The sequence below is a fragment of the Micropterus salmoides genome, unplaced genomic scaffold, assembly GCF_014851395.1.
Source record: "Micropterus salmoides isolate LMB-PRFRI ecotype aquatic unplaced genomic scaffold, ASM1485139v1 Ms_hic_scaffold_16, whole genome shotgun sequence".
NCBI classification, from domain to species: domain Eukaryota; kingdom Metazoa; phylum Chordata; class Actinopteri; order Centrarchiformes; family Centrarchidae; genus Micropterus; species Micropterus salmoides.
In genome coordinates, this window is record NW_024040707.1 from 16,247,570 (window position 1) to 16,262,082 (window position 14,513).

Below are 14,513 nucleotides of genomic sequence, written 5' to 3' on the forward strand. Positions count from 1 at the left end.
ATATTTTAACTCCAGGTTCATTCAGATCAAGGTGTTATGATTCTTAAGTCAAACAAGTGTTTTTCTCCAAGTGCAGAAAAGGACGCTGTACAACAGGTCTGGAACACAAGTTGATTCAAGAGAAAATGTAGTATGAGAAAACCAGTGAAGGTGACAAATTCTCGTTAATCATTTGTACGAGCCACTTCAGAATGAATCTGTTCGAACGAGTGGTTCTTGCATGAGGGCCATTGATGTTACTTGCTCTCTAGACATTTAATCTGTCCTCCTGGCTACGATGAAGTCCTTTTGTTGCAGCTTGCATGTACATGTATATGTCTGAGTGTATGGGTAAAATCGGGATTTTGCATTTATCCCAAAAAAAACGGGATTGAAGTCCAACTGAGAAGACATATTAGTCACAGAACCAGAGAAACAGATCCAGCAGAATACTACAGACACACAAGTTAAGCTCATTTAAATTCCTGTCCCTCTCTTTTTTAATCCTTCTGTATTACTTGCCCTTTGTGATTTAAATATTGCCCTCTTTCAGGTGTACTATTCAGAATGTGTTATCAGACCTACCTGAGGATATTATTAGCTTTATGCAAATAAGCCCAGAGGAGCAACAGAGTAACCCCTGCAGATTGGACACTTTGTTTTCGGATCACTTTACGTACATAAAGACATAAAGGGAAGGACTTAAACTCAGTGTTCAATTCACTGTAGAACAAAAGTAGAGACACCCTGACGATAGGGAGGCAGAATAGAGAATATATGTCTGTGTCTCAGCTGTGTGTTCCTCCAATGCCACATAGTAACTAGTGCCATCCTCATGAATCTTTCCTTTGTGCAGTGAGATAGATCGGGGGCTGTCTCTCTACCACCACCCAGATGGATGGCTAATTGTAATGGGAGCCCAGCACAGCTAACAATTAGACCTGAATGAAGATGGATGCGGATAGGTGGATGGGACGGGAGGGGGAAAGCATGTAAGGAGAGAAAAAAGGGGGAGAAGAGAGAAGGCTGGATTATGCTGAGGGAGTAATGGTGCACCTCCTTCCTTTTTTCCTGTCTCCTCTCTCCTTGTCGTTTAAGTACTGTAAAAGGCAATCTTGATGGCTATACTATTTTACTCTCACTTAGACACAGCACATTCTAAGAAATTGTCTGAGGAAGAAGGACTTTATGTGAAATAAAAAACATGTGCAGGTAATAAACGCTGAACAAATGACATGGTAAATTCCATGGTAAATGACTAGTGACACTTGCTAAATGGTTGGCTTAATGGCTGAAAAGGTCATATGTCATTAAGGTTATGAAGCATTAAAGAACATTACATGTTATGTAGACAGTAGTAATGGGCTATTGAAGGATATGGCATGCCTGGGTAATCCATGACTCGGGTGAGGCATTGAAGATTACAGTTGTCATTAGCAGTAAAAGAGTGCACCATACAATGCTAATGGCTCTATCATATACCCTCTACAATGATCTTTTATAGTGTGAGAGACTGCCACCCTAGAGTTAAAGAACATTAAATTTATGTGATATACTATGTAATGAGCTGAACACATGTCAGCAGCAGTTGTTATAAAGGGCAGTAAAATCCATTGCAGTTGCCACAAATTATACAACAAGACTAAGAGACTACTGCCCTGCCCATGGGTTTATGAGGCTATACTTCCTGCGGGCAAAACAGTGCTTTGAGCTAAATGCTAACGTCAGCAGCGATTGTCTCAAAATAACAATGCTAATGTGCTGATGTTTAGCATGTTTGCCATTTTAGTTTGTTAGCATGCAAACATGTTAATTAGCAAGAAACTATCCAATAAAGAGCCTAAGTCACTCGCTTCTGCTTCCGGCCTGTGGGACCTTATTTGTTAAAAATATGTACAATAGGCAATGGCGACAGACAACTTATTTTTTGATCCTGGTTGAACTGTGCCCTGAATTACAAATGTAATGTTTGTCAATTTAAAAGATAATTTTGTCCGTTAAGAAAGTTGCAATTTGTCGTAAAACAGTAAAGTTACATATCGTTTTGTGTGAAAACCGTTCAATGAACTACATCTCTTGTCTCGCATCAATATACATCACCAACATGTTAATGATAACGATAGTTGGCAAGATATTTCAGTCTGAACCACAAATGTGAACCTCGTGGTGGTGCAAGAGGAAAAGTCAAGGGATTATCGAAGTCATTAGGATTTGCCCTCTGGGAACCATGAATATTTGTACAAAATTCCATGCCAATCCAGCCAATAGTTGTTGAAATATTTCAGTCTGGACCAAAGTGGTGGACTGACCGACACTGCTATCCATTTAGCCACATTGCTAGCATGGCTAAATAGAGGCAGTAAGGAAAGGCTGTTAACAACTAGCTGTGATGTGGAATCAAATAATTTACACAGCATCTACCACTAAAGCTATCACAATATGTAATTCAAGACATACTCCACTGGTTTTAAGCACAAAAGCTTAAACACTAACCAACACTTAATCCTGTGGGCTAATTAAAGAGATACTCCTAAATGCTCTAGAATATCACATTTGCAAACCTATCATCATAGCTGGCACTTAGACCTTGATTTGCAGTACTAATAGTGCTCTCAAGGATCAAGGCATCCAGGTGGAATATTATTATGAAGGCAGTGATAAGGTGTTTGTGTCACGCTGTTATGAAATAGAGGAAATCTATCTGTTGGACGTATGGGTGCTTGAGCAAATCGCTGACCTCACTGCAGGCAAGCCCGGGAGGCATTAAAGTGCCTGAGGGAGTTGTTTTTAGTACTGGTTAATGACAACAGCACCGTCATGCTACACTGGTCAATTGGTCGGTACATCTGGAGGTGTGGGTGTCTGGTACCAAGGGGTATTTGGGACACTGCACCATACTGCGGCTCAGTGGAGAACAGACAGGAAGGTGGGACAGATCAAGGGCAGGCCTAAACTGACAGGAAGTATGGTGACACAGATGTGATGCACATACATACACAAACGGACAGACAGACACACACCTTCCTTCCAGCCAGCACCTCATCTGGGTGATGGCTATTTCAGGAAAGAACACAGCATTAGGACACACATTGCCTGCAGCTCTCCCCCCTTTCTACTCTCTGCCTGTCTCCCCTGCTCCCTCCTTCCCTCTGGCTTCCCTCGTCACCACTCCTCTTTCTTTTCTGCGTCAACACTACACATCTTATTGGTTCCAACCCGTTTTAAATTTAGATCAACCATCTTTCTGTCCCCTCTGTGTGTCTTTTCCTCCCCGCACACTTGGCTTGCGTTACACTGGAGTCTTGCTTGGCAGACAAGGTTACAGTTAGTTAAGACTGGGCAGCGGTCAGGCCACGGTCGAACTGCAGGACTTTAAACAGATTTAAAGTACGACCAGAGAGCACGCGCCGAGATGGATGGCAGTAATCACAGAGAGGGTGAGAGAGAGAGAGATGGGGGTGGAGGCAGAGTAGAAAAAATGAGGGGACAGGAGAAGAAATAAGCAAAGGGCGTGAAACAAGCATTGCTAGGAGAGGTGTGAACAAGAGTGATGAGAGCGGAATGGACTCTGAAAATATGTGTCAGTGTGTGCATGTCTGCCAGCTCCAGACAAACACACTACTATCAATCTCAGGAGAACAAAAAGTGTCAGGCTTGTCCTCAAACTGTGATTACCAGCCCAGTTCTGCGTGCGTGCCAGCTGATGCTGCTACCCGGTTTGGCTCATGGACACACCACAACATGATTATTTAAAGATCTTAAAGGCTGGGCTTTTTGTCCAAAGGAAGATGGGATCTTTAAATCTCCCACAGTTTAAACACAAGTTTACATACTCCATTTATACATTTGTGCTTGTATGTGCTTGTTATACTATCTTCTGTCATGGCCGTCACTGCTGCAACCAAGCCATGACTCCTGATGAGCGTGTGAGAAAGTTTTTTTTTTACTTTGTACCCTTTGGTGTGGCTATTGTGTTTTGGTTTGGCTCCTTTTCCCTTTCTCTCTCTTTCCCTCATCTCCTGGTCGGCAGGGTAGTTGGGGGGCGTGACTGTTGCCTTCGGAGCTGATTGCACACACCTGCATCTCATCCTGTTGCCGCATCTGATCCTCGCTCCCTCGGGTTCCAGTCTTATTTAAGTGGCAGCCTGACATCCTGTCCTCGTTGGATCGCTAAGTTGTATTCGGATGTCTTGACTGCCAGCTCTCTGAACCTGTCTTAAGAACCTGTTTTTGTCTGCCCGTTTGTCAACCTGTCGCTGACCTGTGTTTTTCTGTGCCCAGGAACTCCGACCGGACCCGTCTGGAACCGATACTCACCCCCATAGGAGTACTTCTGGATTGAACTCCCCTGCCAGTTGCCTGTCTGCTCCCCTAGCCGTTGCTCACGCTCACCAGCCCAGTTGGCCCGCCTGCTCCCCAGCCCAGCTTCACAGTCTCTTTCCCTGTCCACTAGTCAGCTCCTCTCTCCAGTTCTGCTCAGCGTGCCCCGGCCCCTGTCAGCTACTACCTGCTCTGCCTTATCTGTCTGAATAAATTCCTGAAAACCTGTCTGCAGCATCCAGTCTATTTCTGGGTCCTTATCTGAATCGTGACATCTACTTACAAGGACATACCAACAAAGAAAATAATGCAAAAAGGGAAGGTTTTTTGAGTTGATTGGCTGATCAGCTGAGGTCATTGATGTTTATGGGATCAAGAAAAAGCTCAATGCTGTAGCCTGGAATTTCATAATTTTAGGGACAAGGCCACTGGGCGTCTGTTGTATAAAACAGTAATCTAAAGTCCTGGAAATTATGAATTCACTGTAGCTTAAGGGTTAAGGATGAGTTGTATGCTCACTTGTCAATAATCATAACCATTTATGTAGTTTACTGTATGTCAATCTTCTTAATGTCCCATCCAAGATGTGATTAGTTGGTTCACAAAAAGTGACCTTGCATTGACTTTGAACATGTTTCTACAAAAGTCACCCGAACCTTGCTTATCTTACCCCAAATGTCTTCTGTCTAAATGGGTTCAGCATGCAAAACCTTGACTAACAGTTAAAACTGTATTGAGGATCTGGAGGAGGATGTGTGCTGCTGCATAATCAAAGTGGGCTGACAACTCATCTCTTTCACTCTCGTTTGTGTACAATGGGCTGCTCAAGCGGCCTATAGAGCGTTTCCTCCCGATTACCAGTCTGACTCTGGTTTCTTGTCTTATTCGTCTGCTTATTAATCAAACTTTCTTTCCTCAGCTCAGTCAACCTTCTTTTCTCTTCAAAGGTTCACCCAGTCACTGCTTTGCGGCATTGGCATATCAAGATGAGTTTGATTAAGACTCCTGGTTTGCCAGTGCTAGATTTGTGTCAAATGCTCTTCATTAATATCCCAGTTTTCTAGTGGTTCATAACTGGCTTGAAATGGAACCCAATACTGGTTATGTGCGTAGTGTTGCCCAGTAAGAATTCAGAATCTCAAATCTCAACAAAAGACACTGGAAAGAGGCAGAATGGCGAAGTCCGCTGGGACAGTGGGGGTGGGGCATCAAGGCCACTGAGGCCGCAGGGCATATAATTTTTCATAAGTCCAAACTGAGCGGGCCAGGCAACCATAGCTGTCATGCTCCCTGTGAAATTCCTGCTTTGGTTACCTCGGCCGATAATTTGACTGGGACTGGGAGGGCACATCGGAATGATCTAATATGACTTCACTCAAAAGATTATGCCAACAAGTTTGCTCATATATTGATAGGGACATGTCCTTACAGTCCATATGCAAAGCTTCACCCTTGAGCTCCGCTAGGCTAACCTTGCAAATTTCTACTTGAAGCTGCAGAGACATTGTAAAGAACATATCAGTATTGCCTGACTCTGGGTGAGAGGGAAAAAGTCCTCCAAAACTGATCTATTTATGCAGTGCAAGAGGCAAAATGGGAAGGTCAGGGTTTAGGTATGCATGTCAAGGGAGAAGGTCCATTAAAGTATGGTGATACTCACTGAATATGTATCCCACACCTCCAGTTAATGTGAATGTAATTCAATGTGCATTATACACACATATTACACACATCATTAGTCTCAGGGAACACCTGAACCCTGTGGAGTCCTCTCCTCTGGGGGAGAGAGACGTCAGAGCTCCCCTCTGGGCTGGACGTCTGGAGGTCCAACCCGCTGGAGCCCAGTTGAAGGGAAATGAAACTGTGTTCACCTGTACCTTCTGCGCCCGTCGCTTGTCTGCTCTCTGGTTCTGGTGATAGATGCGGCTAAAGTTGGACACGATGACAGGGACGGGCAGGGCAATTACCAGCACCCCACTCAGGGAGCAGATTGAGCCAAAGATCTTCCCTGCAATCGTCTTAGGAACCATGTCTCCGTACCTGCGAGAGGTGACAGGGAGAAATAAATTTAGTGAAACGTCTTATTATGCATTTAATAAAATCTGCCTGTGGTAGCTCAACCTTCTAGTCATGTGCATCCGATTGGAGGTCATTCACATCACGCAGGCAGACAGAGACACACACACATAAACACGCACACACACTAATTCACCTTGCTGCTGTTCATTTCTCTTGTACATGGCTTTCATCTTTCTTTTTAGGCTTGTTTTAGGCTGCAGGTGTCCATCCCCACCAGAATAAAGCTTGCCCTGCTGTCTCTATCCCACCCCAAGGGAGAAAGGGCTCCTACCAAACCTCCTCTATCACTGAATGGCACAGTAAAAGTCCACTGACTCATTCGCTGAGAGCAGATATTATTAACCTTTCAAGAGGAGGACAGGGTGAATGCCAGGGACATTTCCCAAAAGTCATTTAGCCCAATTCAATCTGAAATATTTGCAAGTCAAAAGCAATTTTGTCTTGAGTTCAAAGACAGACAACACAATTACAATAAATATATTAAATCCACCCCCATTTTTTTCCCAAGGAAAAAACAACACTGCGGGACTCAACAGTGGAAGCAATGGAAGACAGACGAGAAGAAATTCAAAAGCTAAAAGAGCACGACTCAAGTTGGAAAAGCAACCTTTATTTCTAATGGTGTTCATTTCTTATTCATGAGTAAAAAGTGCAGGTAATTTGTTCTTGTTTTCCAGCTAAACAAGAAGTTCTACTGAATTTATTAGAACTGACTCCAAGTCCGACTACAAATAGACCTGAAACAAAAAAAGCATTTAAGCATACAGCATTATATATAATTATGTAAAGAATGTGAAAAGATTTCTACATCAGTACGGTAGCATTTTGAACACAACCCTTTTGTCCTTCATAGTGAGTTATATAAAGCTGTAATTTACAGTTAAAATAATTCAACCCCAATTACTTTTCCTTTCTATCAAATTAATTTCATCATATGAAAGCCAGTGGACTTCGTGATGTGTCTTGTGTTTAGCTGTAAATACTTATAGGCAATCTTTGTTACGTTTTCAATCTCTCCAACAGAAATGACTACAAAATATCCCCATCCCAAACTGCGCAATTATTACGAAGCACACGTGCTAGCCGTGTTGATGTATGCGTTACAGACAAATGAGATAATGATTTATGAACACACTCATCTGTGAATACATATACATCTTTTGCAAATGTGCGGTTTGGTTGGCACTATGAGGCTGGAAGGAAAGTTGCAGCAGAGGCAAAGCCAGAAAGACAGTAACAAAATTATGCAAGGGAATATGTCTCTCCTCCACCTCGTCACACTCACCCTGGTAGAAAGCAGTGTGACATGAAAATTGAGAGATGTAGTTGTGTCAGTGAGCTGTAGTGTGAATAAACCACAGATAGGTAGAATTACAGAAAAGTTACTCTACCCTCATGCACTAATGGAGTCACAAACGCATATACCACACACCAAACACACTCTTAAATACTATTTAGGAAGGGGACACGGAATAAAGTACAAGTAAGTACAATTCTTGAGTACTTTACTCATCACTACATTTCAGAGCGGAACTGTACTTTTTACTCCACTTCATTTAATTGGCAGCCATAGTTACTAGTTACTTTACAAATTAAGATTTTTAAAACCTACAATGAGCATACATACAAATACAATGCATTGTTATACAGTAAATTAAATCACCCAGAAGTATATAAAATGGGTAAAATTAGCTCTACCACTGTGCTATTGCTACTTTTACTTGAGTTAAAGGAATACTTCTTCCTCCACTGACATACACTCAGTTGCCAGTTTATGAGGGACACATAGCTAAAGCTAATTCAGGCTAATACAACAGTCATGCAACCTATCCTACCTTCACGAAACATATGTTTGTTACTGTTTTAGAGAGAGTTGATTCACCTTTATGGTCATTTTGGAGGCTGCATTTTGTGATACAGCTGAATTGTATTAGGTTATAAAGAGGCATTTATTTACTGTACCAACACCTTCAACACAGTGCACACAAAATTATAGAAACACTCAATGCAATATAACCCAACAGAACCACAAACTGCAGCCTCCAAAATGATCATGCAGTTGAATCAACACCTCTGTAAAACAGGTTCAACAAAACCTAAACATTATAATCTTCTTGAAGGCAGGATTTCTTGCAGGAGTGTTGTCATTCGTTTTAGCAAGGTATACTTAATAAACTGGGAACTGAGTGTAACTACCACTGTCTTATTTCCCTATGGTTTTGTGTATTTTTTCATATTTTTCCCCCTTTTCCACTCATCTTTCATGAACACCGTAAGCTTTTCATCCATTTTCACATAGACACTAATAGCACAATGATAGAATAGCCTTTGACAGTGATCCCCTGATGCATCTGTAATGCATATCATAGATCCCTGTATCTATGACTTGGCAGAGTGCAGATCTGCAGTGTTACTTTGAGAACAGAAATATTCATCAACGTCTACTGCCGTGTTACTCTGTGTACTGTTTGAGCAGCATGCTTCAAAGCAACCTGACAACCTGGCAACAACCCTATCAATACTCTAAAGTTCTTCCAAGTCTTGCAGATTTCCAGAAATATGTTTCTAAATAGCACTCATCAAATTCATTCAGTTTGACAGATCACAGAGAACAGCGGCAGTTGAGGACTTGGCAAACAGCGCCCGAGAGGCTCTCCATAAATGAACAATAATCTGCTTAAGAAGTTGTGCTCATGATAGTCATTTTATAATCTAATGAAGCACTTCTGTCACAGTCTGTTGGAGATAGTAAAAACTCAGCATGGTAACACACACATATGCACGCACATAAAACCACAAACACACACAAATAATTCAGCTCCCATCCCATTCTGTGCATTTTGGGGAAGGAGATGAAACAAGAGATAACACCTCATTCTCATTATTAGTCACAGATTTTGTAAAAAACAAGCTCTATGAATATGAAGCATTTAAGTGGAGGGTGGTTTTCGCATCAACAAAGCAAAGCACTGCCCACACACACACACACACACACACACACACACCACTGGTGAACCACTGGTCCACAGCTATAACTGAGAATATACTTACAGAGAACATTCATTGTCCCTTTCAAAAACTTTAATGGCCTTTGTACCCAAATTAGGCAATAACAATCCCATCAGTGATACAGAGGTCCTATCACTATATAAACATTTCACCCCCCCTCAGAAGACATTTCCATTAGGAGGAATGAAAAGCTAATCATATTCATCTGCAAGCCTTCTTTAATGGGATCCTATCAGATTGCCTGATAGAGGCCCTTCTCTCCTAATACTACAGTCAATTTGCCGTTTCCATTTAGTCAAGCTGGCCTGTCTCTGATGATACCATCTCTGAGCCATTATACATGGCACTGAGATAAAGCTCGGCTTGCACACAGTGTAAGTGGTGTAAGGGTGTGGGTGTGCGCGTGTTGTGTGTGTGTGTGTGTGTGTGCATATGATAAGCGAGGTTAAATGTAATTTCTTCCCCTCCTGCCTGGATGAACGCCTGGGCCATTTTTGACTCTGCAAGACTTCACTGAAGGTGAGGATGGAGGTGGAGGTAAATGTCTCAGAAAGGAAGAAGATGTATAAGCAGTGAAAATATGTATGCTGGAGAGAAAGGTATTTTATCAGCAGATGCAGTGCACCTAGGAGGTTTTTCCTCTCCATCAGCCCTCTTGCTCCCTCTTATGCCAAGTTCACACATGTGCACAAACACACACAACTACAACAAGTTTGCTGTATATTACATGTTCGTCTTATTTACAAACAAACAAATGCAGTCCGTAGATGTACAGATTCCACATGCACACACACACACACACATGCAAAAAACCATGCCAGGTTGGCAGGTCAGTCCTTGGTCAGGGTTGTCACATCCCATGGTAGGAGGTCAGAGTCTCTGCGGGTTATATTAATAACATCTATGAAAGATAGATGGGGGAGTTATTGAGTGGGACTGAGTGCTCTTGTGAAGGTATGTGTGATGGATGGCCTTGTCAGAGATGGTCTGAGAGCTGACAGACACACAGATTTGCAAGGATGGCAGGTCATGTCATGTCAGGTCAGGAAAGCACAGCTCATCCCCTTGCATACCTGCTGATGAACTCAGTATGTACAAAACAACAAGTATGAATGTGGCTGTAGTCAAAAGACAGCATACACAAACACTACACATACAAAAAATATATGCTTTGTAAAATATATGATTGTTATTATAATTTTATTGTACGGATAGGCCTATACTAAACACCATCCACATTAACTGATCTGAGCTGAGTCACAAAGTAAATATTTATGGCTGGAATTTGTTTTCACTTTGTGGATCATAAACCGCTTTTATGTATGTGCTCCAAGACCATAACGTCATTTTTATTGATATGTTCAGGATAAGGGAGGGAGGCAGCACAGAGACGTATGAAGCGTCGAGGGTTGGGTTTCCATTTACAGACCAAATCCCATGTGGTTCCTCTGCAATTTTTCTCAGTTCCCTTCAGATATAAGTGATTCTGTTTGGACCACAAAGCCTTGTGGTGGACTGACCCCCTGGAGGACTTAAATCACCTACTGGAGGAGGCAGTGCATTCAGTGTTGGTTTGTGTGTGTGTACTGTATGTGTGACAGGTATGCTTAGTTTGAGAGTGTGTGCCTGTGTGTGGGCTAAACATACATTTACAGCAAATAATTTAAAAAAAAGATTGTACGTGTTGTACAAGTGGCTCTCTTCAGAGAGATTAATCACACAACAAATATGTTGGTGATGTAAGTTTAGAAGCATCATTAAAATATAATATGGAAAAATTAAAATCATGAAAGATTATCATAAGAAAATGCATGATTATATGGGTTAAGCAGAGAGTGGAGACTGATGTGGACCACTGTACTAAAATAAGAACTAAAACGATCTGAAAATGCACATTTAAAAACATTTTACCTTATATTGAGAGAATATGATATTTTATTAAATGGTGGGGCTAAGTTGTTGCACTAGCACAGTTTATAGAAAGAAAGTATAAAGGGCAACACACACTGCAACATGACACACATCATATGAGGTGTGTCAAAACACACAACCGCTAAGCCTTCGATTACTGCCCTACCGGCTGAGCTACATCAGTCCCTGTTGTCGAACACTGATGTGCATTCACTCCCCAGATCGGCACATCCAATGTTCGCTATTAGCATCAAAGAATGCGACCCTACACGACACGGCCATTGTGAGTTGTACTGAATTATGTTACAGGGCAAGGACAGAATGCACCAACAGCTGATATTTCACTTGGACGCTGTGTTTCGTATACTAGGATTAACTGAAGGCATAACAAGCATAGCAATGGAGAATGAGATTCTTTCCAACAGCAAAGCAAAAAACAGAAGAAAAAAAAAAACTGTTATATGTATATATATATAACAGTTTTTCAGTACTATTATATTCAGGGATTTTTTTGTTTATTTCAAACCATTTTTAACAGGGAGTTTAGATGTTTTTATTCTAATTTTAATCCTGGCTGAAATTGCTGAGGAAGCTGGGACCCTTCAGCACTATGGACAGCTACACACACTCCTCACGCTGCTGTAAACTGTCTGCGCCATGGTCTTCAACTCCATGTAGATTACAAGTTGTTAGCAGCATACCTTGTCTTTTAAGTTACTTTGTAGGCTACAAGCCTTTTTGTTAAAAGCTTTCTACTATGAGTGATAGGATGCCACACAAACACAATGGTTTGCCCATGTGAGACCATTTTAAGTTTTTTAAAGGAGAGATTTCTTTTTTCTCTGTGGTTTTCTCACTGGTTTGAAGTGGGTGGGGCTCTCTTGGAAAAAGGTGATGTCATTAGGAGTATTTGAATCAGAATCTGATGACAGTTGGAGAGTTGGTTGGTCGCTGTCAATCCAATCTGATTGAACTGAGTTTTTGACTGTTAAACTCTGAATAAATCGTACCTATAAATGTGTCTGTTTTACTTTGATGTTGCTTATATATTGTAAGACTTTAAGGAAGTCTTTGGGGGCCTTTGAATGCAAACAAGGCAGCCAAACCTGAAATATCAAAAAACTGTATCAGGTTATGGCAAAATCACATATAGGTCAAAGTGGTTCTTTCTGTAACCGTACAGTGGTATATTACATCAGGAAGACATGTGAAGACAGCTTAAATTAAAACATTTGTGATAAGATAAATATATTATTAAGATGAGTTCACCAAAAGTTGATAAATAATAATTATACATTTTCACCCAGCTGTACCAAAATCAATGTAATATGTCAATGCTGCTCCAGACTCAAAAATAGGACATTCAATATAATCAGTAAAACATCAAATGCCGCTGTCTTGATTAAGAATATAGAAAGTGTAAATTCATTTTAGCACATTTATCAATTCATAGTCACAGCTGAGCTCCACTATGAAAAATACACGTTACAACAGTGGCCATAAATGATGATGACTCATCAAAATATCCATAAATGGTAGTACAATGACATTTTCAGTGGGAAACCTGTCACAGGCCAATGAAGCTGAGCTTTTTTGGCTTCAGCAGAGTGATCGTCTCACTCTGATTGTCTCTCCAGGCCTCTAACCCTTAACCATCCATCCATCTGTACTCTCATCTGACATTTCATGGCCAGTCCCTCAGATGGAAGTATCTCTTATGACATATGGCTCTTCAGGGATGGGACAACCATCTATAATCACCCCCCAGAAATGTCACCGCAGGAAAGCAAGAAACAAGGCGGTGGAGGAACAACAGGTAGGGGGGACGGATAGAGAAGAAGAGGAAGGCTACCTCAGAGAACAGCTGAGAACGAAACGAGTCTTCAGAAGCAGATTGAGATTCAGATAGTGTCAACGCTAATAAGGAGAGGGCAGGATATGTTTAGTTAAATATGCTTCAAACGATGTCTTAATGTGGATTAAATCAGATACAATGACGCTATAGTAATCTCAGCTCTCCCTTAAGACAGCTCAACACAGACATGAACTCTGATTTCGATACTGATTGGTGGGGCATGACTAAGACTTGACTCAGAAAACTGATTGCTTGGTTCAAAAATACTTCTTCTGTCTGAGGACGAGGATGTCTCATTTGGAGAGTGCTGCTTCAAGATCCTCAGGAGAAATGGGAGATCCAAACTGTGCAGTTGCTATGAAATGCCACATCACATTACTTATTATTATCACAACTGATTTTAGATCTGATTTTTGGCCACACAAGGTTCACTGATTAGGAGCAATGTCATTAGCTTCCAAACAAAATGCAGTTCAGGTGGGTGGCGTGATTATGGGTAACAGGGATCTTTGACTCTCTTTGAACAAAAAGTACCAAATTTCAAATCCCTGCACACAACACCCTGCCTTGCACCAATCAGCCCACTCAGAAGCCAAGGCAAAAGAAATAAACAGAATTTAAAAAATCATGAATGTGGATTTTCACAGCAAGAATATCATGAGGTACAGTGTACAGCCCCTGTGTGAATGGCACATTAATTGCAGCAATGACCTTGTTTTGAGCAACTCTACAATAAAAGCCAGAGTATAGTGAATGGTGGGAACAATGCCAACAACTTAAATTTAAAGCTGTATCTGTGGAAATGGCTACTCTTATAGCTGCTCCAATACATGTACTGTCATTCCCCTCAATGTAATGCTTCCATTAAACGCCTCTAAAGTAGGAGATGGCTAAAGTCACCTATTGTGTTCACTGAACTGTAGGCGGGTCATCAGAGGCCCGGGAGATATGGTAAGGCTGAAACGAACCATTGTATTGCTGTAATATTAAGGACTTACCTCTGCATTCACTATTTGAATGCAACTGCATTATAAAAGAGCTGTGGCAGCATTTTAGCTACAAATCCAATCTCTCACATGACTTCATATGTGGGAGATTACAAAATTGCAATATCTGCATAGTTATTTATGAACAAGCTAAATGCTTAGTTTGTACCTTTTCACCTTAGAAAGGTGCTTTCGTTATTATGTATGCTACTAGTGTTTGCTGCTACAGCACTGCTAAGCTTCCTTTTAAGGAGAAAATAACAAATAACCATCTGTGCCTGAGTAATAGGCTTATCGTAGCAAAATGGCACTTTTTAGCAATAGAATGAACAGAATCACGGCCTGTGTTTTCTTTTTCAATCACACACAAAAAC

The 14,513-nt window shown here is 41.3% G+C and overlaps 1 protein-coding gene across 2 annotated transcripts in view; it reads right to left on the reverse strand.

Moving 5' to 3' along the window:
• kcnd3 (potassium voltage-gated channel, Shal-related subfamily, member 3) overlaps positions 1 to 14,513 on the reverse strand; it is a 107,626-nt gene that overhangs the window by 14,397 nt on the left and 78,716 nt on the right. For both annotated transcript variants that reach the window (XM_038723172.1, XM_038723171.1), the window contains exon 3: positions 6,171 to 6,339. In XM_038723172.1, coding sequence (XP_038579100.1) covers positions 6,171 to 6,339 — 169 coding nt within the window. The remainder of the gene's footprint in view (positions 1 to 6,170; positions 6,340 to 14,513) is intronic.